At 50.2% G+C, this 27,275-nt stretch overlaps 1 protein-coding gene across 1 annotated transcript; it reads left to right on the forward strand.

Moving 5' to 3' along the window:
- The first annotated feature begins 22,608 nt into the window (after window positions 1–22,608).
- Window positions 22,609–26,743, forward strand: SPADH (spermadhesin family member). Its single transcript, XM_069460182.1, has 3 exons — window positions 22,609–22,636; window positions 24,494–24,629; window positions 26,539–26,743. Exons 1-3 carry the CDS (start codon window positions 22,609–22,611, stop codon window positions 26,741–26,743), a joined length of 369 nt encoding a protein of 122 aa, XP_069316283.1.
- The last annotated feature ends 532 nt before the right edge of the window (window positions 26,744–27,275 follow it).

Below are 27,275 nucleotides of genomic sequence, written 5' to 3' on the forward strand. Positions count from 1 at the left end.
AGTTTGATCTTTTCTTTCCCAATTTGGATATGCTTTATTTCTTTCTTTTGCCTCATTGCTCTGGCTAGGACTTCTAGTACTATGTTCCATAGAAGTGATGACAGTGGGCACCCTTGTCTTGCTCCAGTTCTTAGGAGAAATGCTTTCAACTTTTTTCCATTCAGTATCATGTTGACTGTGGATTTGTCATATATGGCTTTTGCAATTCTTTGCCTCATTGCCTCCCTCCTACCTTTTTCTTTCTCTCTATATACCCTAAATGCCGAATGTTCCAATTTCTCCTTCAAACAAACAGCCACAGCTTGTCTGCAGTTTGTGTTTTGCCCAGGCACATCCTTGAAATCTTGGCTTAATAAACCTCCATTGATTGAGATTTTTGCCTCGTTCATTTACTTGGGCCAAGAATGGATAGGCTGAAGATTTTAAAGGAGAAATGTTGAATCAGGAGAGGGGGTGATTACAAAAGCTATTTCTCAGGAATGCTCACTGGTTTACAGAAATCATATGGATTAGTGAGTGGTTATACATTGTTGAACTATAGAGTATGAGTTATAATGTCCAGGTTAAGACATTTTATGGCTACTTGGCATCAGTCTAAAGGTCCCAAGGCAGTGGCTTCAAGATGTAATTGTTTAGCTCAAGAAGGGAGTGAGACTTGACTGTTGACATATCTTAAATGTGTTTCTGAGCCTGATGATTTGAAGGGACTCACACTCCTCAGAGAAAACATTTCTTTTCTTTTTCGTACTCAAGTCTGCACCAGTCACTGAATGGCGGGAGACATGTCCCCATTCATACCACATCCTTACTCCTCTCAGGCCAGTTCTTGGTGCTTGGCCTAGGGTCAGTTTTTCCCAGGGAACATTGGGCATGCTGCGTGGTAATACATACCTTGATAAAATTGGGGTTCTCTGTTAACAAGGAGGGAAACCATGCTGGCAAGGTAACTTACCAAATGCCCAGCAGACCCTTAAACTCCTTCTTATGAAATAAAAGCAAGGGTGCTGGGGAGGCTGCTGATGACAGATTCTGGGAGAGTGGAGAGGAGATGACAGTTCTGATGCTATAGACAGCAGTCAGTCTGAAGGGACATTGAACAAGGTAGAGAGAATTACTGAAGCCTTCTGGAAGTAGCAGAGGGGACATCTGCACATGCCCTGAAGGGAAAAGATCTGAGGGAGGCAAATCCTCAAAAGCTCTGACTCAGTTGGGGAGAGCACAGCTGTCCTGACTTGCTGGAGCAGATGGCAGGGCCCTCGGGCTGGGATCCAAGAGGAAGGACACCATTCTCTCCCTGGGCTCAAAATGGCTCCATATGGGCATTTATATCCAATTGTGGAGTGCTCTGTCCTATCCCCAGCCTGGAGGCAGGAGTAGGGTGAGTAAGGGGTAATTGTACAGGGTATCTGAAGTAAGAGGAGGTAGGAGAATTAGGAGGAAGTATTGTAGTTTCCATTAGTAAGACTCTAAGTCCACTAAAACAGAGTTAGCATTGAATACTAGGTAGGGAGAAAATTTCCCGACTTTGCTTCTTTCTCCATTCCTCAGCAAGGATGCTCTGAGTGACTCAATAGCTCTCAGCCTAGCAGTTTCACCCTGTTCTAATAAAGTTGGACAGTTCCTTGCACCGTGAACCCATTATCACCCTGTATAAAAAAGTTATGGTTTGCAAAAGACAAAGGTGGCTTCTATGATGCTTAAGCCAAAGAACAATGCAGTAGATTTTGGCCTGAATTTATGGAGTTGTTTCCAAAAGAGCTGCAGTTTCATTAAAAGCATTGAAAAGATGCCAGCCCCTCTGATAATGAGAGAATTGCATACTTTTGAAAATTAGGTACATTTTCTAGCTTATTTGATCAAGAATATCAAAAGATATTAAAAATTTGGTAAAATCCAGACGTGGTTAGAGTTAAGGAAAGTAGATACTCATGTGCTATGGTTTGGATGTGCTTTATCTCCACCAAAAGACCGTGTTGAAATTTAATTGTCAGTGTGGCAGTGTTAGAAGTTGGTACTTTCAAGGAGTGTTTGAGTCAAGAGAGATTGCCCTCATGAAGGGATTAACGCAGTCTCAAGAGAGTGAGTGGGTCCTGCTGTCCCTGAACTGGGCTAGTTACCATGAGCATGAGTAGTTATAAAAGGAGGTCACTTCTCATCTTGGGTCCCTCTTCAGAACCATCTTATTCACTGTTCCTTTCTCTGGCATGTTTTGAGCCGGCAGGAGGCCCTCATGAGAAGCTGGGCAGAGGCTGGTGCCATGCCCTTGGGCTTTCCAGACATCAGAATCATGAGCCAAATAAACCTCTGTTTTGTATAAATTACTCAGCCTCAGGTATTCTATTAATATGATAGCAACACAAAACAGACTAAGATAGCATGTTTTGGGGATTGTTCCTAAATCAGTTATTTACCTACTTACCAGTAGATGAACATTTGAGTTGTTTCTACTCATTAGCTACTATAACTAATGCTGCTATGAACATTCAAGTAGAAGTTTATGTGTGGACATATATTCTCAATTCTCTTGGTTATATACCCAAAAGAAAGGCCTGGCCATCAGATAAGATAACTATTTGGGAAACTGCCAGCGTGTTTTCCATAGGGGCTTGCACTCTGTTTTTTAACCATGGCACTGATTTGGACTGAGCCATGTGGGTCCTGGTATGATACCTGTATAAGAAATGCAGATACACACACTCATGTCATCCATCTGGACGTTCCCACACAGGTAGACCTGTCCCTCCACCTGCCCCAGCATTTTAATAAAGACTCTCTTTAGCTAAGTCAGGATTTGTTTTTGTTTTGTTTTGTTTTTTTACTTTGAAAATCTTCATTTCACTATTCTGGGGCCTTAGGTATCACTGAGAGTGATCATAAAGTACCTTGAGATCTTCTTCAAAATAAGATGGATTCTCATTTGTGTGTGGCCTCTCTTGTGGCAGGATATCTATTTGCTATTTTTTCCCCAGCACTGGGAAAAGACCTGCAGGGACACATGAGTGAGAAGGTGTTGGCTTTGTGCTCACCATTCTTCCCACATGGGTGATGCTGAAGAATGTTATGGTGATGGGTGTTAAAGTTTTCTATTCCTCACTGGTCAAAAACAAATTATGCTGCCTATGTGTCTGGGTCCCTTAAAGCTCTGAAAAGAGCAAAACAAAACTGCTCACATTGCTTATGGGACCATCAGACTTGGGTTATCTGTTGTCTTAATCTGTTTTGCACTGCTATAAAAAACAGTTGGGCAATTTATAATCAACAGTGTGGAACAGAAGCAAAAACATGAAGCAAACTTAACATACATAGAGAGTTTATTTGGGCCCAGTTTCAGCACTGTAACCCAGGCGGAAAGATTAAACTTGTTCGCAATATATGCTGCAATTAGCAACAGTTACAAGTAGGTTTTTAAAGGAAAAGAACAGGAAGCTCCTGCATTGTTTAACAAGAATTTTCGTTAATGCATTTAACAGCATAAGCTACTGATTAGATCTACATTGTTCCTTGCATCGCAAATTCCAGGAACATGAAGATAATCAGTGAGGCAGCCAGTAAGGAACAAAATGCCTTTTTTTTTTTTTTTTGTTTGAGACAGAGTCTCACTCTGTTGCCCAGGCTAGAGTGAGTGCCGTGGCGTCAGCCTAGCTCACAGCAACCTCAAACTCCTGGGCTCAAGCGATCCTCCTGCCTCAGCCTCCCGAGTAGCTGGGACTACAGGCATGTACCACCATGCCCGGCTAATTTTTTCTATATATACTTTTAGCTGTCCATATAATTTCTTTCTATTTTTAGTAGAGATGGGGTCTCGCTCTTGCTCAGGCTGGTCTCGAACTCCTGAGCTCAAACGATCCGCCCACCTCGGCCTCCCAGAGTGCTAGGATTACAGGCGTGAGCCACCGCGCCCGGCCAACAAAATGCCTTTAAACCATTGCCCCTGGGTCTGGGGGTAGCCGGCAAGATTGCAGTCCCATACTCTTATCTCTCTGGGTCTGACAAATTGTGCATATCTAACATAGCTCAGACTACTCTTTCCTCAAGACTAATTTATTGTGTTGAGCCTCTGGAGGCTGAAAGAACAAAACTGAGGGGCCAGCATCTGATGAGGGCCTCCTTACAGAATGTTGCAAGGTGAAAGGATAAGCTGAGAGAGAGACAAAAGGGGGCAAACCATCATTTTATAAGGCCCAAAATCCTGGCACAGTGGAATTAATCTGTTCAGGGCCTAATCTCCTCTCCTTAGGCTCCCATTCCCAGCACTGTTGCACCGGGGAATGAGTTTACAATACATGCCTTTAGGAGGACACACTGAAGCCATGGCATCGATGTGGCATTTAGTCCAGAAGATCAGGAAGTTAGGAGGATGTACAAGGATATGAGCCCCATGTATGGCACAGACCTTCATGGCCCTGGAACAGCCCTGGAGGGGCTCCGTGTCCTTTTCTTGTGTTTGCAGAGCCTGGTGAATGTGGGGGTCTCTGGTGAATGTGGGTTAGTGCTGAGGGTGTGACTTTTCTTTGCTGAAGTTACACTTTTCTAGGAAGGACTTTTTTAGGAAGGAGAGATCACATGCAAGAGAGGAAGCAAGGCAAGGGTGGGGGGTACCAGACTAGTTTTAGTGACCAGCTGTTGCAGGAAATAATGGAGCAAGAGCCACCAGGAGAATGGCACCGGCCATTCATGGGGGATCTGCCCCCATGATGCAAACACCTCCCACTAGTCCCCACCTCCCACACTGCGGACCAGATTTCAACATGGGGTTTGGAGGGGTCATATACCCAAATCATAGCAGAGTCCACCTTGGACTTTTTCAGTTTACTTTCCACCGACCCACCACAGGCATCTGAAACAAAATCTGAATCGATTTATACTCCGTGCTGAAAACGATCGATCTAACTGTTCCCTGTGTTCTAAGTGAAGCTGACTGTTCTCAGCATGACCTTGCAAAACCCTTCATGGCCCAGTCTGTGGACCTGTCCTTCTTTCTCTCCATTTCTTCCCTGTGTGCTGAGCACAGCACAGTGCGACTCCTGGAAACACCACCTGTGTGGCAGAGCCGTGTCCTTGCTCATGTCATCCCCTCTGCCTGGAACACGGTTTTCTTCCCCATCTCATCCACCTGCCCTCTTCTTAGGTCCTGTATTTGTATTTCTTCATTCAGCTCGAGGGCTCACTCTTCTAGAACATCTTCTTGACTCTTTAGGTAGATGGACCCTCTCTCTCCTTTTTTACCCCAACAGACACCCCCTAAAATTTGTAGGTGATTTTAAGCATACGGTATCATTTGCTCATTTATTTGTTTGGCCTATCCCTGAGGGAGCTCTAACTTTGGGTAGAAGTTACAGTCCCTGACTGAATGAACTCCAGAGCGATGTGATAAGGTCCCAGAAGGCCTTGTCAATGCAGCAATTAGTCACTGCACCGCTCTCCCCGGGCCGTTGTCACAGATGTTAGTGTGGGAGTCACATTTCCATTAGTTCCAGACAAAGCCATGCACAGCCCACAGGGAAAGACGAGACAGACGGTAAATCTTTGTGAATAGGGCCCCTGTCCACTATGGACCTGCTGTGAGGTCAGGAAACCAACTGAGTCACTCAGGTGCTCTGTGGGTTTCACACCTGGGAAACAGCTGCCCCCAAAATAGGACTTTCACCCGCACCCAAACTTTGCTTCCATTAACCTGAAAATTGTAGCAGGACCAAGAAAGTCCGATGGAACAGTGAGAGAAGTAGGTACAGGGGAGGACAGGAATGATTAAACCAGGCATTTCCAGTGTCACCATTTCTCCAGAGGTTAGAAGGCTGGGACAGTTGGCACATTTCCTATTGACACTTGTCCTTTTTGAGAGATTTTTTTGAGTCCGAGTGGTTTTGTCACCAAGAAGAGTGAGGCTTGGCCAGTAACGACAGTAGTATAGAAGGTCCCTGTGTGTTTGTCTGTCTGGATGTTCCCCTCCTGTCCCTCCTGTCTTCAGATACCATGAAGAGCCTGTGGCCTCTTTCCCAGGAGCAGGAGATGTGCCAGGGGCTATGTGAGGATGCCGGGTGGGTGACTGATGGAAGAGTCGGCACCAAGACCTGCCTGGTTCAGCCAGGGCTAAGGGCGAGATTCCTGGGAAATTCGTGCTCAGCCTAGAGCGTGAGTCCCATCTTTGGAGCTGCCCCCACAACAACTGACTCTCCCCTAACTCTGCACATGGGAGAGGTGTTGGCAACATCAGCGCACACGGTCTTTTAAGACATTTCAGTGTGTGTGTTGTGCTGAGAAAAGGATTTCATTCTCTGATAGTTGGGGCCTCCAGGGGTTCAGAGGTCTTCACCTGGGTGCACAGAAAGCCCAACTGGAACTGACTTGAACCACAAGGACAGGGATGGGTTCCTGTGTCTGGAAGTGTAGAGGCTTCAGGGCTGATGTTTCCCAGTGGCTCTGGAGTCACCTCCCTGCCACTGTCCTACTCTGCCTGCTCTGTGAGTCGGCCTCACCCTCAGCCTGGCAGCAAGGGGGGAGCAGCCGTTTCCCACCTCCCTCTGCGTAAGGCCGTTCCTATGACTTCACTGGCCCAGTGGGTCACATACTCCAGTCTGCACCAGTCACTGACCTGCAGGGTGAGCCTCCTTGTCCCCGTTCCTACCACCTCTTTAGTATAGTCAGGTTGGTTCTTGGATCTGGGCCTGGGGTCACCGGCTCTCAGGGAACATTGGAGTTGCTAGGTGGAAGCGAAATTGGGGTTCTCTGTTAACAAGAAGGGCAACTGTGCTGGGGAGATGAGTCACAAAGTACCCTGCAGCCCCTTCAACTGTTCCTGGTAAAGTTAAAGCAACGGTGTCTGCGGTGGCCAGTGACAGACCCTGGGACAGGGCTTCTTGTGGACGTGAGCGCGTTAGGGCCCTGTGTAAATAACGTTTTGGATTGGGAAGGACAAGTGCGGCTCCCATGACCCCTAGGAAGAAGAGCAATGCAATGGAAAGTTGGCCCGAGATGTGGACGGGCTTTTCCAAAGAGCTGCAGCTGCATGAGAGGCATCAAAGACACGAGCCCCGAGTCAAACATTTTTAAACATATGGTCTGGTGTCTAGCATATGTGATCAATAAGTCGTACTAAAAGATTTGGTCAAATCCAGAGTTGGTTAGAGATCTAGAAAATGAATACACATAGTCTCCTCTTGTATTAATTGGTAATAGTCCTTGGTAGGTAAATTCCTTTCTCTGTCTGAATAAAATTCCGTTGTATGGCCATATCAGGATTTATTAATATTTATAAATATTATAGAGTTAATCAGTTGATGGGCATGTGAGTTGTTTCCACTCCTTAGTTGCTGCTGTGGGCAGTGTGGTACAAGCTCAGGTGCAGACGTCTACTCGCCAGGTGTTACGAGGCTTCTGCAACATAATAGAGGTCAAGTTGCTATGAGTTAAGCCAAGGCAGGAGGGCTGCCCAAACAGGAGGTCACCTTGACCTGTGGCCAGCCAGTGACTCCTCCTCCAGGACCATCGCGAGGAAAGGGGCGGGGGCACCTGGCATCGTATCTCAGTCCAGGAGACAGGGACCCAGAACGTGGCTGAGAAGACAGTGTTCCTTGGCATGGAGCCACACCTCCGCCTCCCTCTCTAGACCACCTGATCCTGCAGCACCCTCAGAGCCTGCTGCTGGGCCAGCCCTGGCTCCACCTGGGAGGGAGGCGATCAGATTTCAGGAGTGTCTCTATATAGCCCCAGGCCTCCAGAGCTGAGCTCACTGCTGAGGCTGCTGCCGGCCCCTACCCAGCATGGGCGTGTCCAGAGCCTTGGCCTGGGCATTGCTGCTCAGTACAGGTAACGTCTGGCCGCTGGGCCCTTTCTCCTGGGGCTCTCACTGCTTTCCTGTTTGGCCTCAGAGCTTCTGTGGTTGGCCTGTTGCCAGACACAGACCAGGGCCACCAGGTCCTCTCCTCCACACAAACGGTCTCACTGCCTCTCGGTGCTGGGGGAGGAAGGGACAAACACGGGAATGTCCCTGTGTCTAAGGCGATGCCGTCCTGTTATCAAACATTCTCTTGGCTCCTGATTCGCTGTCTTGGCATGTGTTCTGTGGGTCTCCTTCCTGCCTCAAGCAACATATGCTGAGATGCAGCTGGGGGCAGGCTGGGCCTCCCAGAAGTGGCTGAGTGAATCAGACAGGGTGGAGCTCTGGAGACGTCCCCAGAGGTGTGACCGACGGCGGGGTCTGGGGCAGGGTCCTTACTTGGAATGCATCAGAGGGGCATCCGAAGGGTAACTGGGTCTCCTGCGGGAGCCCACGGCAGGGCGGGGGCTCTGCGCTGCCCAGTGGATTGTCTGTGGAACTTGCGGCAACTGCACAAGCAGCAAGAGACGCAGGCTCCCAGCAGGGCTGGGAATGTGCTGGAAGAGGGGAGGGCCACTGTCCTCTCAGGGGTCTGCACCCTGGGAATTGCATTAAATGCCTGTGGACTGGCTAGCTGGTTTTGAGAACGCCGGTAGGGAGAAGCGCCCGTGTCTCAGGGAGAGCCTCTGTCTCTCTCTCCTTCTCTCCAGCTCTGTGTTTCCCTCGTTCTCCCCACTTGTCTTTTTGTCTCCTCTTCCTCTCCCCTTTCCGTCCCCAGCTCTCACTTCCTGCTCTACCTGGCCTCTCTGTGCTGTCCCGCCCCGGCCGGCCTTTCCAGCCGTGGCTGTTTCTCCTGCACCACTGTCCTTTGTCACCTGCATACTCACATCAGGGCTGCCCCATCCCACGAGCCTCATCCCCCCCAGGATCCCTGCAGGGCGCCAGGTGCCACCTCTGCTTGGCCTGCTCTGGCTAGAGGTTGTCATCCAGCTGCATGTGCCCGTCTGAGTATTCACCTGGAGTAGGGCTCGCACCCTGTGTCCTAGTTGGGGCTGCAGCGGGCCTGTAGGGGCACTAGTGACAGGCAGCCCGAGAACTTGGCAGGAGAGGTTAATATCATTGACATCTTTTTTTCCCTGTTAAAGTCAGGAGACAGAAAAGCAACTTACTGCAAAGGAAGGAGGAACGCAGGGCTTGCAGGTAGAAGTTAACACCTGCTGTATTTGTTGGCCAAGTAACTCAACCTCTGTGATCTTCAGCTATAGAAGGATGAGCCTCCTACAGGGCTGTGAGGACTTGGTGAACAGGAAACTGCTTTGGAGCTAACTTACCGGGCCTGGAAGTGAGAATCCAGAGGAGAGGACCTCATGGCAGATGTGAGTCCAGCCCAGAGATGTCACTCACTGTGACGGGCATGTGAAGGATTTGCCCTTGAGGTCTGCTTTCTACGAAGCATGATTTACGTCTTCCAGAGCAGACGACATAGAGACCCCAGTGCGGGGAGACTCTCCCTTCTGCCACAGAGACCAGTGAGCCTCAGGCCCAGGGAGGACGGCTGAGATGTGCTTCTGAGTCCTGGCTGAGCTTTATTTTCAGAATAGATTCTAGAGCATTCTTATGGTTACTAATTCAGCAAGTGAAGAACTATAATCCAATGTCGGACAAGAGGAAAGGTATGAGAGTGTTAGGGTGACAGGCAGGTGTGTGGCAGGCCACCCTGAGTGGGGCATGGAGCCAGGGGCCTGTCGGGGTCCCCTCTTGCACCTATGAGGTGGTCACGACCACAGTGCCCATTTGATGATGGGTCAGTGAGGCTTAGGGGGAGTGAATATCTTCTCCAAAGCCTTGCTGTTCTGAAGCCAAGTGGGACTGGAACCAGGGTCATCTGCTCTGAACCTGTGCTGGAGGCTGAGTCATGCAACACCCACTTCCAGATGAACGGCCGCTACCAACATTATGCATGAGCCAGTTCCCCCCAGAAATGTAGAAGGCCTCAGGCATCTGCAAGGACAGGCCCACGGATCATTCATAGGGAAATTCTTTGCTGGCCTCCCATGAACAAGGTCATGCAAATTGTAACTTCAGGGCTAAGTCTTAGAAAGCTAAATCTAGCTCCTAAAACTAAAGTCTGCTTTTTCCACACTAATAATGTCAATTATAAGTTTATCCCTCCAGGTGCAGAAGAGAGACAGGACAAGTTCAATCACTGTTCCACCTACCCAAGAACATCTGAATAATTGATTCTTCCTTTAGTCCGTTTTTCTCTTCAAACATATACCTTACTGGATGTAAATCATATATTTTCTCAGCACTAATTAGAGCCTCACAAGAATGCAACCATCTGCTTCGGTGCCCACCCTCCTCCTTCTCTCTCTTTCTGTCTGTCTCTGCCCTGGAATACTGAGCTCCAGAGTCCCTCTTTGGTGAGCACAGGTCACAGATGCTTCTCCGGTTTGTGCCTTTTAAAGACACATAATCAGACTTTGGCTTAATAAACCTCTATTAACTGAGATCTTCACCTCAGTCACTTACATTAAGTTGTTACAGGTCTCTCTTGGATCAAGTATTTAACCTGCGTCCCTGAAATAGTGAAATTTCCAAAAATTACAATGGTTTATTTCTGCTAACTTCCAAATTTATTGAATTCGTTTAAAAAACCATCAAATCAATCATTTGTTTCATAACGGAAGTTACAGTAAGAAACGTTCGGGTCAGATTTAGTTTGGTTGACGTTTTTGGTTTTCCCAGTAAGGTGTGGTTTCCTGGGACATGGGACATTAGAGCTGAAATCAGAAAAATCTAAAATAAATCAGAACAAGCTGGTCACCAGTGTCAGAGATGTGTTTTCTGACTGTGGCATCACAGTGGGCAAACTGAACGTTAGTTGAGTGGAATCAGAGAAAGGAGGAAGTGCTGAGTGAGCTGGTCTTTGAGTGCTGAGAATCAGACCTTCTCCCACCTTCCCTCAGGGTGGCCCAGTGTGGCTCCCAGGCATGGGGACAGTGATGCCATCTGCTCTTCCTGCTCAGCTCCCTCCCTCGCACTCAAACTCATCTTCAGAGTGCGCTCATTTTCCATTCTCCTGCCTTGACCCATTGGGGACTTCAGCTTTTCATTTTGTTTTTCTGTTTTGATGTCTTTCAGCCACAACCGTTTCAGCTGCATATATGCAAGGTAAACGCAGAGAGGATTGTCACCCTGGCCCTGTCCTCACAGAGGTGATGTGCTGTTGGGTTAAACTCTAAATGACTCAATGGGAAGAACATGTACTGGGGACAATTGCTGGTCCAAAGGACATGGTGTTTCTGGACCTGACACTGCTACAGGCTTCACTTTCCCTAATGCCCCCAATTCAGAGTCTGAAATCTCTGAACAGACTAAATCCAAAGAGCCCACCTTGTTTTGGGGGCCATCAGACTAGGATGATCCATGTTGGATTTTCTCCCTGAGGAAGGGAAGTTAGGAGGTCCAGTCATGAGCCTGCAGTGCTTGGCCCCCCTTTGTTCTCCTGTAGAGCCTGGAGAGTGTGGGGGCAACATCACAGATGAGGAAGGCAGCTTCATCAACTATGTTGGGCCAAAAACTGAGTGTGTCTGGATCATCGAGCTCAAATCTGTCGAAACAATCTGGATAGGATTTCCATACCTCCAGTGAGTACAGAAGTTGATTCTTGCTGGTGTTGCTGTAGCTTCTGGGAGTGATCCCGTCTTGGCCTCCTCCTGCTCACTCTCCTCCCTCCACCCTAGGCATCGAAACCACTGTCCCACTCCATTCCCGCTCCCTGCTCACAGCTCCCAGGGATGCCCTGTTCTCTGGATGAAGCTGCCCTCCGTGTCACCCTTCCCACCCTGCACCATCTGGCCCCTTCCTCTCTGCTGCCCTCTCCACACTGCTCTCCCGTGGCACCCCCGGGCTGAGCTGTAACACACTGAGTTTTCTGGACACACCAGAGTTCAGCAGCTCCTGGCCTTTCTCCCCCGACCCCTCTGCCTGGAAGCATCCTTCAGCCTTCCTGATGATCTGTCCTCTGCTTGGGGTCCTCAGGGTGTGTTTCAGGAATTAGCTCAAGGACAGAGTCTTCCATGTCAAGGACCCCCCTTCCTGACTCTTTGCAGAGGAACACAATTATCTGTCCCATGTGCCTCAAACAATGCCCAGAACAAAGCTCTAGGTAGAGTTTAAAGGGTAATATTATCTTTCCCTGTGTCTTTCTGTCAGCTAGAAGGGGAGTCTTTGTACTGCATGGAATTTTCCTGAAGGAATGAATGAATAAATGAAGTGATGAAGCCACTGAAAGCATTTCCAATGCAGCATAAGTTCCTGCTTGGCTGTGCCAAGGCAGTGTTCCCTGATGTGACCTGGGAACCCCATTTCCACCAGTTTCAGGCGAAGCCAAAGACAGACCAGGAGGTAGATGCAAAAGATGACGGAATCTGTGTGGCTAAAAGCCTCTGTCCTCTCCAGACCTTTCTGGGCCTGGGACCCCCAGTAGGTTATTCAGGTGCTCTGTGTGAGGAAGGGCTCCTGAGAGACAGCTGCCTAAAAGGTGGGCTCAGACCATCTACCCAACCTGTGCCCCAGGGCCTTGGAGAAGGAAGTGTGGCCCAGGAGACCAGGATGGGGACAAGGAGAGAAGCAGGTGGAGGAAGGACCTGGGGTGGAGGAGTTGGGCATTTCCTGTGTCACCATTTCCTCAGGCTCAGAGGGATGGGCAGCTCTGCCCATTTCTCCACATTGTCCCTTTGTCCTTTTCAAAGACGGATTTTTGCGCTTCTCACAAGCAAAGCTGTTGGAATTTAGTTTGAATCATTGGTTGGGGGAATGTTTTATGCTAGAGAGGGCATAATTCTCAAAGCTCATGCATGCCTTTTCCTCTCACCCAGCCTTTCACGTACAGGCAGAGACTGTTATGAGGTTGAGTATGTGGAAGTACTGGATGGACCTCCTGGGTCGACCTCCCTGGGCAAGCTATGTGAGGCCCACGATAAATTTTTTGAAACTTCTTCCAACATCGCCACGATCAGGTACTTCAGGGTACCCTCCGTCCCACCCACTTGGTTTGAAGTATATTACGTTGGTATGAATCCTTTCAACATGTGAACCCACGACCTGACCGTTGGTGGGCAGAGCTTGTTCCTGTGACTTTGGAGATAATGTTGAGCCAAAGTTCTGCTGAACCAACTTTCAGTGAGGGATTATGAATGGGACTCTGTCACCCCCCACCCAAAACATACATACAAGGTTCTGTACCAGCATTTCTGTATGTTCACATCTTTGAGGCAGGTAGATCGGATTGGAAAACTAGTTTCTTTAACTATCCTGCCATTTTGTGGTTGGAGTGTGTATCTACCCCTTAGAATGTATCATCTTTCTCTTTGTTCAACTCATTATCATCTTTTTGGCATATCCTAGTGTATTCATTCAAAACGTATACTGCATGCAGCTTGTATATACAGAATGTACAGTACACATGTTCTTGACATAAGTGTACAGGTAGAAAGAAATATATGTAATAAAAAACTTGGAACTCATGGAAAGTGATTATAGTCTCATCCCTGTGGGTCACTCTCTGCACACACTGGAATGCACATTCTCTGTCCCTGGAGACTCACACTCCATAGAGAACAGAACCAGCTCACAGAAAGTCCCATGGCAGCAGAAGCAGCTCTGTCCCCAGGACTCGCCCATCAGGAGGGCGGGGCAGCTGCAGACCCTATGAGGTCCGGGCTCCTCCCCAGCAGCGCTGGCCACATAGGCTTCCCAGTGAGGAGGAGCTCAGGGCTGGCCTCCAGCCTGGGCGAGCCTGGGGAGGCTGGAAGAGGATGTGCTGAGCAGGAAGTGCTGGGAGCAGAGGCAGAGGGTCCCCCGAGTGGGGTGAGCTGAAGGGCAAAGAGAGGAAGATGCTTCCTCGAGGTCCCTCTGGGCATGGCTGGTGCAGAGATGTGTGCACTGGGCCAGTTTGGAGCAGGACGGCTGGGTGGACAATTTGAGGGGCTCAGACAGGAGGCTGGACCTCTCAGGGGTCTCTTTCCATGTACATCCCCCCAGTCCTGTCAACTCTTCTCCAGGGTAAGCAGCCTCCCCTGTCCTCCGCTGCCCTCCCCTGCCCTCCCCACGGCGAAGCCTCCCCAGGAGGGAAATGAGCCCCCTCTGCACAGAGCCTGTGTCACAGGAGCCTGGGAGCCTCCTCCGAAAGCCGGGAGTCTGCAGAGCTGAGGGGCTGCTCCGTCCTCAGTGGCAGAGACGAGAGCGTTGAAGGCCGAGGGAATGACGGCAGCGTGGAGGATGCGGGCTAGAGGGGATGGCAGTTTCCTCACGATGCAGGAAGTACATTGATTTGTTTATGTATCTAGTGCTTAACCAGTTCCTGGGTAGAAACTGGGCACTTTACAAACCAGAACACATTTGAGCCCTGGACGGGGAAGGTGCAATTTTCATCTTCAGTCACAGTTTTAGGGCCTGAGGCATCACCGAGCAGAGTCCTGAAATGCCTCCCTTAGGTCTTAGGATGACAAGATTGTCATTTGCTGAGGAGTGAGGCCTCTCCTGGGGCAGGAGCACTGCCTGTTTGACATTTCTCAGGCCTGCCCCTGGAAAAGATATGAATGTGATAGTTCCAGGCCTGACTGCCCAGTGCGTGGCGAGTCAGTACGCGGAGCCACTGGGATTTGCAGCAGAGGAAACGTTTCATCATCAGGCAGCCAAGGGAGAGGACAAGAGGAAACTTCAAATCCGCCTCTCGGAGGAGTATGGAGCTGGACTGCAAGGGGTTTGGGACGGGTGGTGGGCTGGGGATGGTGGATTGCTCATCAGTCAGGGGTGAAGCTATACAACTGGGAGATGAGAAAAACTACATTTTTGTGCTGACTTGGGTTTTTGGTCAGTGTCTTCATATTACCTTGTACCAGCCATGGTGCTGGAATTCAAGATCTGAGAAACATCTTAAGCAACTTTTAAGCAAAATACTTCTATGTTCCAAATGTTGAAGATGCTACGTATAGGAACAATGGGGGAGCAAATGGTCTCTATCTAGTGTCATGGGACTTTGGTTAGAGAGTAGTTATAGGGATGTCGGCCAGAGGGAAACCTGCTACTCAGGGACAGCCTCAGATCGTGGTCATTTTCTCCAGGGGATGAAGGGCTCGACCTCAGAGTCACCTCCCCACTGACTGTTGGCTTAGGAGATGCTGTGGCTGTGAGTGGGCACAGCTCCGAGTCAGCGGGCACTTGGTGTTCACACGTGTCCCATCGGGGTTGGGCGCTCAGCATCAGGGCCTGGAAGGCGTCGACCCACTCTACCAGCTAAGGCTGAGAAAACCCTTCTGCTGGTTACAGGGACACCGCAGTGTGGGGCAAAGGACACAGACCAGCCCAGGTGCTCATGATCTCTGAGCAGACCTGCACTTTCTCCAGTGTTGCTGTGGGTGGCCCTGTGGGTGCTGGGCTGTGGCCCCAGGACAGAGCCCCGTGGAAACTCCTGAGAAGGAGGGGAGGGCGTGGGCTGGGAGGTGGACGAAGGGACACATGACTGAGCACCTCCCTCCCAAATGGGCCAGTAACGCAGCTTTACAAACCAGGTGATCAATCAAATGCTTTGATGCCAGCCAGCAAAACCAACAATACAAACTGAAACTCCCGTGGAATTCATTTGTTTCGTAATTCTTTTCATTGAGATGAAATTCAAACAGCATAAACAACGATTTCAAAGCAAAGATTTCAGTAGCATTTCGTACATTCACCAATTGTGTGACCACCACCTGTATAACAGATTGAAAACATTCCCATCACTCCTAAGAAAACCCCACACCCACGAAGCAGTCACTCTAGCGCCCTCTACCCAGGGCCCTGGAATCCACCGGCCGCCTTCTGGGTCAGGGCAGAGATCTGTCCGCTCCAGATTAATGTTGAAGAACCTTTCTGCAGAGATTAAGTAAGAATGTTGGAAATGACCAAAGGTATCCCTGAAGGCACCACGTCAGTCGCACTTTCCACACTGCAGACTCGCAGACTGGCTGCAAGAGCGGCACAAACTCTCCCAGACTCCGCCCAGGCAGAGTCCTCTGCTGGCCTCTCACTGCGTTTGCTCCATCGCCTGCTCCCACCTCCAGGAGCTCCCCTCTTCCTGGGTCTGCCTGGGAACCACTGGGGATAAGCCGCAGACCAGGTGCCCCGTCACCCTGCATGGGCCAGCAGGCATTTCCCCAAACAAGGACACCTTCCTGCTGCACCACCAATCCCAGAAACCAGCTCTGATAAGACCCTCGTGTCCAGGCCACAGACCCCATGCAGATTGTGAAAACTGTCCCAGGATGTCTCTTTGCTGTGAGAGTCCAGGATTCCGGGGAGAAACACACTCTGCACCTAGTTACCAGGTCTCTCCGGTGTCTGCCAGTGTGAAGGCATCCTCAGTCTGTCCCCGAACCCCTGTCCTCGGTAGCTGTGAGGAGTGCAGGCCGTGCTGTCTGTGTCCATCTGATATTTCCTCCTGAGGCGTCAGGTCTGGCATCCTTGGCAGGAACGTCACAGGAAGGACGCTCTGCTCTTTCAGGGACCCAGGACGTCCACCCAGCCCAGCCGTGGTGATTTCAGCCTTGACCCCCTGCTCATGGTGGTGCCTTCAGTTCTCTCCATGGCAAAGGCACCATCTGTCCCTTTGTAATTGGGTAGCAGTTGGGGATTTTGCCAATGTCTTTTCAGTTTAAATCTCCTCCCATGTGCGTGAGCTTCTCCGGACAACTTCTGCTTGAGTCAGACAACTCCTGTCTGAGTATCTCAGACACCAAAGACAGTTACCTAATCGGGATTTTCCATTCTGTCGTTTCTTTTACACTTCTTCCTTGGCCTCTACTGTAGGGAAGAGATCTGCATTCTCTGCTGTCTCATTGACTATGATTAACTTGTTTATTTATATCAACATGGACACATGGATTCCTATTCTATTCAATAGGCTGCAGTCCATTGTGGTCATTCATCCGAGTGCTCAGTTTGTCCCACATTTGGCCTGTGGGGACTCCTTCAAGGTGGCTCCTGTGTCCTTTTGACATATTCTTATCATTCCTTGTGCACTTCTTATGTTGTGGTCCAAGATGACCTTCAGGCTCATCTTATACACCCCCTGCCTCAGCTCTTGGATTCAGCCATTTTTCCAAAGAATCTTGGTTGCTGTATGTAGAGCAGGGTGTTTCTTAGGCAATATCTATTGCCTGTTGTATTTATTGCTACTATGCAACATTGCTTTTAGGCCTTCTCAGTTGGCAGAGTGAGAAATTATATATGTGTATATATGTACCTTACCTACACATGTGTGTAACTATTTCTATTATATCAATTGTACTTATGGACACATATATGTGTATACTTATATCACTATCACAAGTTTAATTTAAAGCTGTGTCAGTTCTTTGTCTTCTTTCCCCATTCCATGTTTTTCAGTGCCTTTGGTTTTCATGAATCTCAATATATTTACACATTTGCTTAGTCCATTTACTTATTCACATAATGTACCAATTTCCCAACAACATTAGCTTTTCCAGCTGCCGTCACAGAGGCCCTCACCTCCAGCAGCCCTGTTCCTGAGGCCCACAGACATACTGCTTCCATGCCTCTGCAGGGCTCCCTTCTCCTTCACCCCTGTCCTGAGGTGCTGCTGGGCACAGTGCTTAAGTGCCTCTTCCTGCTACCCATCTCCCTCACCCCTTTCTGATGAAAGAAATCAAAGAAGAACTAACTAAATAAAGAAATACTCCACGTCCATGAACAGAAAGACTCAATATTGTCCCGATGTCAGTTATTCAGAACTTTATCTGTCGACTCAATGCAATCAGAATTACAAAGTAAGTTATTTTGTGGATATCAACAGTTTCTAAAGATTATAAGGAGAGGCAAAAGCCACAGAGTAGCCAACACAATATTGAAGAAGAATAGAGTTGGAGGACTGACATGACACAACGGTGCAATGGGGATTGAGTTTACAATACACGCCTTTAGGAGGACACACTGAAGCCATTAGTATCAATGTGGCATTTTGTCCAGAAGATCAGGAAGTTAGGAGGATATACAAGGATATGAGCCCCATGTATGGCACAGAACTTCATGGCCCTGGAACAGCCCTGGAGGGCCTCAATGTCCTTTCCTTCTGTTTGTAGAGCCTGGTGAATGTGGGTTAGTGTTCAGGGTGTGACTTTTCTTTGCTGAAGTTACACTTTTCTAGGAAGGAGAGATCACATGCAAGAGAGGAAGCAAGGCAAGGGTGGGAGGTACCAGACTAGTTTTACTGACCAGCTGTTGCAGGAAATAATGGAGCAAGAGCCACCAGGAGAATGGCACCGGCCATTCATGGGGGATCTGCCCCCATGATGCAAACACCTCCCACTAGTCCCCACCTCCCACACTGCGGACCAAATTTCAACATGGGGTTTGGAGGGGTCATATACCCAAATCATAGCAGAGTCCACCTTGGACTTTTTCAGTTTACTTTCCACCGAACCACCACAGTCATCTGAAATAAAATCTGAATCCATTTGTACTCCGTGCTGAAAATGATCTAACGGTTCACTGTACTCTAAGTGAAGCTGACTGTTCTCAGCATGACCTTGCAAAACCCTTCATGGCCTAACCTGTGGACCTGTCCTTCTTTCTCTTCATTTCTCCCCTGTGTGCTGAGCACAACACAGTGTGACTCCTGGACACACCACCTGTGTGGCAGAGCCGTGTCCTTGCTCATGTCATCCTCTCTGCCTGGAACACGGTTTTCTTCCCCATCTCATCCACCTGCCCTCTTCTTAGGTCCTATATTTGTATTTCTTGATTCAGCTCGAGGGCTCACTCTTCTAGAACATCTTCTTGACTCTTTAGGTAGATGGACCTTCTTTCTCCTTTTTTACCCCAACAGACACCCCCTAAAATCTGTAGGTGATTTTAAGCATACGGTATCATTTGCTCATTTATTTGTTTGGCCTATCCCTGAGGGAGCTCTAACTTTGGGTAGAAGTTACAGTTCCTGACTGAATGAACTCCAGAGCGATGTGATAAGGTCCCAGAAGGCCTTGTCAATGCAGCAATTAGTCACTGCACCGCTCTCCCCGGGCAGTTGTCACAGATGTTAGTGTGGGAGTCACATTTCCATTAGTTCCAGACAAAGCCATGCACAGCCCACAGGGAAAGACGAGGCAGATGGTAAATCTTTGTGAATAGTGCCCCTGTCCACTATGGACCTGCTGTGAGGTCAGGAAACCAACTGAGTCACTCAGGTGCTCTGTGGGTTTCACACCTGGGAAACAGCTGCCCCCAAAATAGGACTTTCACCCGCACCCAAACTTTGCTTCCATTAACCTGAAAATTGTAGCATGACCAAGAAAGTCCGATGGAACAATGGGAGAAGTAGGTACAGGGGAGGACAGGAATGATTAAACCAGGCATTTCCAGTGTCACCATTTCTCCAGAGGTTAGAAGGCTGGGGCGGTTGGCACATTTCCTATTGACACTTGTCCTTTTTGAGAGATTTTTTTGAGTCCGAGTGGTTTTGTCACCAAGAGGAGTGAGGCTTGGCCAGTAACGACAGTAGTATAGAAGGTCCCTGTGTGTTTGTCTGTCTGGATGTTCCCCTCCTGTCCCCTCCTGTCTTCGGATACCATGAAGAGCCTGTGGCCTCTTTCCCAGGAGCAGGAGATGTGCCGGGGGCTATGTGAGGATGCCGGGTGGGTGACTGATGGAAGAGTCGGCACCAAGACCTGCCTGGTTCAGCCAGGGCTAAGGGCGAGATTCCTGGGAAATTCGTGCTCAGCCTAGAGCATGAGTCCCATCTTTGGAGCTGCCCCCACAACAACTGACTCTCCCCTAACTCTGCACATGGGAGAGGTGTTGGCAACATCAGCGCACACGGTCTTTTAAGACATTTCAGTGTGTGTGTTGTGCTGAGAAAAGGATTTCATTCTCTGATAGTTGGGGCCTCCAGGGGTTCAGAGGTCTTCACCTGGGTGCACAGAAAGCCCAACTGGAACTGACTTGAACCACAAGGACAGGGATGGGTTCCTGTGTCTGGAAGTGTAGAGGCTTCAGGGCTGATGTTTCCCAGTGGCTCTGGAGTCACCTCCCTGCCACTGTCCTACTCTGCCTGCTCTGTGAGTCGGCCTCACCCTCAGCCTGGCAGCAAGGGGGGAGCAGCCGTTTCCCACCTCCCTCTGCGTAAGGCCGTTCCTATGACTTCACTGGCCCAGTGGGTCACATACTCCAGTCTGCACCAGTCACTGACCTGCAGGGTGAGCCTCCTTGTCCCCGTTCCTACCACCTCTTTAGTATAGTCAGGTTGGTTCTTGGATCTGGGCCTGGGGTCACGGGCTCTCAGGGAACATTGGAGTTGCTAGGTGGAAGTGAAATTGGGGTTCTCTGTTAACAAGAAGGGCAACTGTGCTGGGGAGATGAGTCACAAAGTACCCTGCAGCCCCTTCAACTGTTCCTGGTAAAGTTAAAGCAACGGTGTCTGCGGTGGCCAGTGACAGACCCTGGGACAGGGCTTCTTGTGGACGTGAGCGTGTTAGGGCCCTGTGTAAATAACGTTTTGGATTGGGAAGGACAAGTGCGGCTCCCATGACCCCTAGGAAGAAGAGCAATGCAATGGAAAGTTGGCCCGAGATGTGGACAGGCTTTTCCAAAGAGCTGCAGCTGCATGAGAGGCAACAAGAGACACGAGCCCCGCTGGAGATGGGGGAGTCAAACGTTTTTAAACATATGATCTGGTGTCTAGCATATGTGATCAATAAGTCGTACTAAAAGATTTGGTCAAATCCAGAGTTGGTTAGAGATCTAGAAAATGAATACACATAGTCTCCTCTTGTATTAATTGGTAATAGTCCTTGGTAGGTAAATTCCTTTTTCTGTCTGAATAAAATTTCGTTTTATGGCCATATCAGGATTTACTAATATTTATAAATATTATAGAGTTAATCAGTTGATGGGCATGTGAGTTGTTTCCACTCCTTAGTTGCTGCTGTGGGCAGTGTGGTACAAGCTCAGGTGCAGACGTCTACTCGCCAGGTGTTACGAGGCTTCTGCAACATAATAGAGGTCAAGTTGCTATGAGTTAAGCCAAGGCAGGAGGGCTGCCCAAACAGGAGGTCACTTTGACCTGTGGCCAGCCAGTGACTCCTCCTCCAAGACCATCTCGAGGAAAGGGGCTGGGGCACCTGGCATCGTATCTCAGTCCAGGAGACAGGGACCCAGAACGTGGCTGAGAAGACAGTGTTCCTTGGCATGGAGCCACACCTCCGCCTCCCTCTCTAGACCACCTGATCCTGCAGCACCCTCAGAGCCTGCTGCTGGGCCAGCCCTGGCTCCACCTGGGAGGGAGGCGATCAGATTTCAGGAGTGTCTCTATATAGCCCCAGGCCTCCAGAGCTGAGCTCACTGCTGAGGCTGCTGCCGGCCCCTACCCAGCATGGGCGTGTCCAGAGCCTTGGCCTGGGCATTGCTGCTCAGTACAGGTAACGTCTGGCCGCTGGGCCCTTTCTCCTGGGGCTCTCACTGCTTTCCTGTTTGGCCTCAGAGCTTCTGTGGTTGGCCTGTTGCCAGACACAGACCAGGGCCACCAGGTCCTCTCCTCCACACAAACGGTCTCACTGCCTCTCGGTGCTGGGGGAGGAAGGGACAAACACGGGAATGTCCCTGTGTCTAAGGCGATGCCGTCCTGTTATCAAACATTCTCTTGGCTCCTGATTCGCTGTCTTGGCATGTGTTCTGTGGGTCTCCTTCCTGCCTCAAGCAAGGTATGCTGAGATGCTGCTGGGGGCAGGCTGGGCCTCCCAGAAGTGGCTGAGTGAATCAGACAGGGTGGAGCTCTGGAGACGTCCCCAGAGGTGTGACCGACGGCGGGGTCTGGGGCAGGGTCCTTACTTGGAATGCATCAGAGGGACATCTGAAGGGTAACTGGGTCTCCTGCGGGAGCCCACGGCAGGGTGGGGGCTCTGCACTGCCCAGTGGATTGTCTGTGGAACCTGTGGCAACTGCACAAGCAGCAAGAGACGCAGGCTCCCAGCAGGGCTGGGAATGTGCTGGAAGAGGGGAGGGCCACTGTTCTCTCAGGGGGCTGCACCCTGGGAATTGCATTAAATGCTTGTAAATGCTGTGTGAGGTTGGCCAAGTCACACAGCCTCTGTGATCTTCAGGTATAGAAGGATTAAGCCTCCTACAGGGCTGTGAGGACTTGGTGAACAGGAAACTGCTTTGGCCCTAACTTACTGGGAGTTAGTCATTAAATATCCCTGAGGCGCCCACCGATGTGCCCCTTGATCTCACAGGCTGGAGGCTGTTTATTCAGTGCTGGGTCAGGGGGAGCTCGTGCTCTGTGCCTCAAGGCCTGGACCTGAGAATCCAGAGCAGAAGACCTCATGGCAGATGTGAGTCCAGCCCAGAGATGTCACTCACTGTGACAGGCATGTGAAGGATTTGCACTTGAGGTCTGCTTTCTGCGAAGCATGATTTACATCGTCCAGAGCAGACGACATGGAGGCTCCAGTGCGGGGAGACTCTCCCTTCTGCCACAGAGACCAGTGAGCCTCAGGCCCAGGGAGGACAGCTGAGATGTGCTTCCGAGTCCTGGCTGAACTTTGTTTTTAGAATAGATTCTAGAACATTCCAGTGGTTACTAATTCACCAAGTAAAGAAATACCATCCAATGTAGGACATACAGGAAGGTGTGAGAGTGTTAGGGTGACAGGCAGGTGTGTGGCAGGCCACCCTGAGCTGGGCATGGAGCCACAGGCCTGTGGGACTCCCCCTCCTGCACCTACAAGGCGATCATGACCAGGATGCCCATTTTACAGATGGGTGAGTGAGCCTGAGGGGCAGTGAATAACTTGTCCAAAGCTGCTCTGCTCTAATGCCAACTGGGATTGGAACCAGGGTCATCTGATCTGAACCTGTGCTCCTGCTCCCTGTGTCCTATCCTGATGATAATCCACAGTGCGGTGTCAACCATGGGATGCCATGTGATGGCGCGCAGGTCTCTCTCGGATCCAAGGAGTTAACTCAGATTTAGTAGTGAAATTTCCTTACATTAAATGGTTCATTTCAACTCAGTGAAAAATTTTATTTCACTGGTTTAATGAAATATCAAATTGATCATTGGTATTATTACAGAAGTTACGACAAGAAATGTTTAGGCCAGAGTTTGAGGGGTGACTTGCTTGGTTTATCCAAGCAGGTCGTGCTTCCTGGGATACGGGGCATTTAGTGCTAAAATTGGGAAAGTCTCAGGTAATCCAGGAAAAGTTGGCCACCCTGTCAGAGCTGTCTCTTCTGACGGTGGCATCACAGTGGGAAAATTCAACTTTAATATGTGAAATCAGAGAAAGAAGGAGGAAACAGTGAGTGAGCTGGTCTTTGAATGCTGAGAGCTGGACCTTCTCCTGTCCTTCCGTGGGGGTGGCCCAGGGTTGCTCCTGGGCATGGGGACAGCGATGCCATCTGCTCTTCCTGCTCAGCTCTGTCCCTTGCAGTCCAGCTCCTCTTCACAGGATGGTCATTTTCCATTCTCCTACCTTGACCCACTGGCGACTTCAGGTTTTCATTTTGTTTTTCTGTTTTGATGTCTTTCAGCAGCAGCCGCTTCAGCGGCGTATGCCACAGGTGAATGCGGACACGATTATCACCCCGTCCCTGTCCTCACACAGATGACATGCTTTTGGATTGGAGTCCAAATGGCCTCAATGGGAAGGGCATGTACTGGGGACAATTCTTGGCCCCAAAGACTTGTTATTTCTGGACCTGACACTTTGCTTCAGCCTTCGCTTTCCCCAATGCCTCCCCTCAACCTCCCAGGGCTCCCCCTGCCCCTCCTCCCCAGCCCAGGGAGCCTCCCCTGCCCTCCCCGCTGCAAAGCCTCCCCAGGCAGGCAACGGAGCCCTCTCCACAGAGCCTGCGTCACAGGAGGACGGGAGCCTCCTCCAGACGCCGGGGAGCCTGCATAACTGAGGGGCTGATCTGTCCTCAGTCCTCAGTGTCAGAGATGAGAGCGCTGAAGGCCGAGGGAATGACGGCAGAGGATGCAGGCTGGGGGGGGGGGCGCTTCCCATGATGCGGGCCCCTCGCTGATTAGCTGAGTTACCCAGTGAGCAGGATGTGCTGGGTACAGGCTGAGCACTTTACAGACATGAGCACGTTTGACCCAGGGACAGAGGTGCTGTCGTCATCCTCTGTCACAGTTTTGGGGCCTGAGGCATCTGTGAGCAGGGTCCTGGAGCCCCTCCCTCGGGCCTCGCAGTGACCCGGGCCCCCCTCCCGCCGACGGGTTGGGCTTTCCCGGCTGCAGGAGCGCGGCCGACTTTCCATTTCCCAGGCCTAGGAAGTTATTGAGGGAGGCACAAAGCAGGTGGCGGTGCTGACTTTCTGTTAACACACCCTGCAATGGGGATGACGAAAAGGAATGTTTTAGTGACAGAGTAATTTCTTTTACTCCCCACTGGTGAGAAACGTGGGCCTGGGTCCCGCAATCAGCTCTGAAAGGACTAACACAAAAATGCCACCGTGTTTGTGGGGCCATCAGTCTCTGTCTTCCGTATTGGGTTTTTATCCCCGAGGATGGGAGGCTTGGAGGGTCCGTGAGGCAGGGTCGCAGGAACAGCACGGCCGGTCCTGGGGCTGGAGCTGCCCTGCAGTGCCCGGACCCCGTGCGTTCTCTCCTAGAGCCCGGCGAGTGTGGGGGCCTCTACACAGACAGCAAAGGCAAGATCATCAACTACGTCGGCCCGGAGACTGAGTGCGTCTGGACTTTCAAGCTGGACCCCGATTTGAAAGCCATGGTGGGATTTCCTTTCTTCAAGTGAGTGCAGAGGTTGATTCTTGCTGGTGTTGCTGTAGTTTCTGGAAGTGCTCCCATCTTGGCCTCCTCCTGCTCACCCTCCTCCCTCCACCCCAGGCATCGAAACCACTGTCCCACTTCCCATTCCCGCTCCCTGCTCACAGCCCCCAGGGGCGCCCTGTTCTCTGGACCAAGCTGCCCTCCGTGTCACCCTTCCCACCCTGCGCCATCTGGCCCCTTCGTCTCTGCTGCCTTCTCCCCACTGCTCTCCCGTGGCACCCCCGGGCTGAGCCATAACACACTGAGTTTTCTCCTCGCCTTTTCTCCCCCTCAGCCTGGAAGGATCCATCAATCCCTTCAGTTGATCTGCCCTCTGCTTGAGGTCTCTTGGGAATGTTCCAGGCATGAGCCCAGGACAGACTCTTCCATGACACTTAAATCCCCCGCCCTGGCTCTCTCCAGCAGTGAAAAGATTGTTCCCTTTTTCTCTCACCTGTACCTCATCCAAGACCCTCTGCAGAGCTCTACGTGGCGTTAAAGCGTAATATTATTCTTGCCTAAGGCATTGTTATTCTCTACTAAAATAGAAGCTATCTCTGGATTTAAAGGAATATTTCTTAAATGGAAAAAATGAAAAAAATGACTGAAGTGATAAAGCCACAGAGAGCACTTCCAATGCAGCCTAAGTTCCTGCATCTCTGGGCCAGGACAGTCTGTGCATTTGAGCCTGGGAGCCACATTTCCACCAATTGCAGACCAGGCCACAGGCAGACCAGGAGAGGATGAGAAAGACCACGGAATCTGTGTGGCTCGGGCCCCTGTTCCTCCAGACATCCCGGACCCCACTAAGTTATACAGGTGTTCTGTGGGATGAAGGACCTGAGAGACAGCTGCCTCGAAAATAGGGCTTAGGCCAACTAAAACTGTGCCCAGTGATTCTGAAGGAGAAAGTGTGTGTGGCCCTGGAGACCAGGATGGGGACAAGGAGAGAAGGAGGGGGAGGAAGGACCTGGGGTGGAAGAGTCAGGCATTTCCTGGGTCACCATTTTTCTAGGGTCAGAGGGATGGGCAGCTCTGGCCATTTGCCCACATTGTCTCTTTGTGCTTTTCGAAGATTAATTTGGGATCTGACTGTCCTTGGCACCAAGGAAGGACTCAGGCTGGGCCATGAGCAAAACGAGTAAAGGGAGCTGTGTGTGTGTCCTGGTGGGACATCCCCTGGTTGTCTTGTCATACCCTAGGGAGGTTCTGGCCCCTCTCCTGTGAGCGTGAGACATGCGGGGGTGACTAAAGGTGAGTGTGCAGATTAGCTCTTAAAGTACAGGGAGGAGAGGGGAGTGGGGAGACCTCACAGGACTGAGAGCACCCCATGTGTGGTTTCTCTCTCACAGGGTGGAGACGGAGGCCCCTGTCCCCTCGGCCCTGAGTCAGGGAGGCCAAGCCTGGGTTGGGGGGAGGGGCCTGTGCTGCCCCAACTCCTGTCCCGCCTGTCAGGGAGAGAGAGGCGGGAACCCGGCAGTGAACGCTCACACTCATGTCTGGGCCTCCTGCTGCGGCCGGATGAACCTCTCTCTGTGTGATCTGCATTCCTTCTGTGGGGGCTTAAAACCCACCTGACGCTGAGACTAAAATTCCTGTGTTGGAATCCCAGAGCCACAGGCTGGGCTTCCTGGAAGACTTGGAAATCCTGAGAATTGTAATCCACCTGCTGTCCAGGTGGTAGGGAAGGTTTCTGGGAAGTTGGGAAGGGGTCTGGGGGGACTGGTATTTTTCTAGAATTCATAGACTTTCCTTCCCTTGTTTGCATCTACTCTTGCACTTCTCACAAGTAAACTGTTGGGATGTGGTTTTGAGTCATTGGTGGAGGGATGTTTTTGGCCAGAGAGACAATAAATCCAAAAGCTGATTCCTGTCTTTTCCTCTGCCCCAGGTTCGAAGGTGCTCCTAAAAACTGTGAGAAAGAGTATGTGGAGGTCTTCGATGGCCCTCCGGGGTCTAAGTCCCTTGGCAGGATGTGTAACGCCTACAGCACATTCATTGCATCGTCTTCCAACATCATCACCGTCAAATACTCCAGAATACCCAGCCACCCGCCCTCTTTCTTTGAAGTGTATTACTCTCCTAAGAGCTACTAGGCAGGTGGTGAAGGGGTCTCCACTGATCTCTCTCCCCTGTCCAAACCTGGCCATGCCGCATGGAGGGCAGAGCCTGTTCCTGTGACTGTTGACATACGGTGGAGCCAACGTTCTGCTGGACCAGCTTTGGGTGAGGGAGCGTGAGTGGGAGCCCATGACCTTTCCAGGACATACGTGGGTTCTGTACACTCACATCATTGAGCCAGTAGATCAGAGAGGAAAACTACTTTTGTTATTATTCCTGTTATTATTCCTATTCGTCTTGATGTTGGGGTATTAATATATATCTTTTAGAATCTACCATCTTTCTCTTGTTGACCTTACTATAATTCCTTTGGCATTTTCTAGTGTCATGTAAAATATATACCATTGTAGTATGTAATATACAGAACTTTATGTATAAATATATACAAACATATATTTATATATAAAATAGATACTTACAACTCACGGAATGTGATTATAGCTGGTGCACTATTAGTAACTCTCTGCACACACTGGAATGCACATTCTCTGTCCCTGGAGACTCACA

The sequence above is a fragment of the Eulemur rufifrons genome, chromosome 28 (assembly GCF_041146395.1).
Source record: "Eulemur rufifrons isolate Redbay chromosome 28, OSU_ERuf_1, whole genome shotgun sequence".
NCBI lineage: Eukaryota > Metazoa > Chordata > Mammalia > Primates > Lemuridae > Eulemur > Eulemur rufifrons.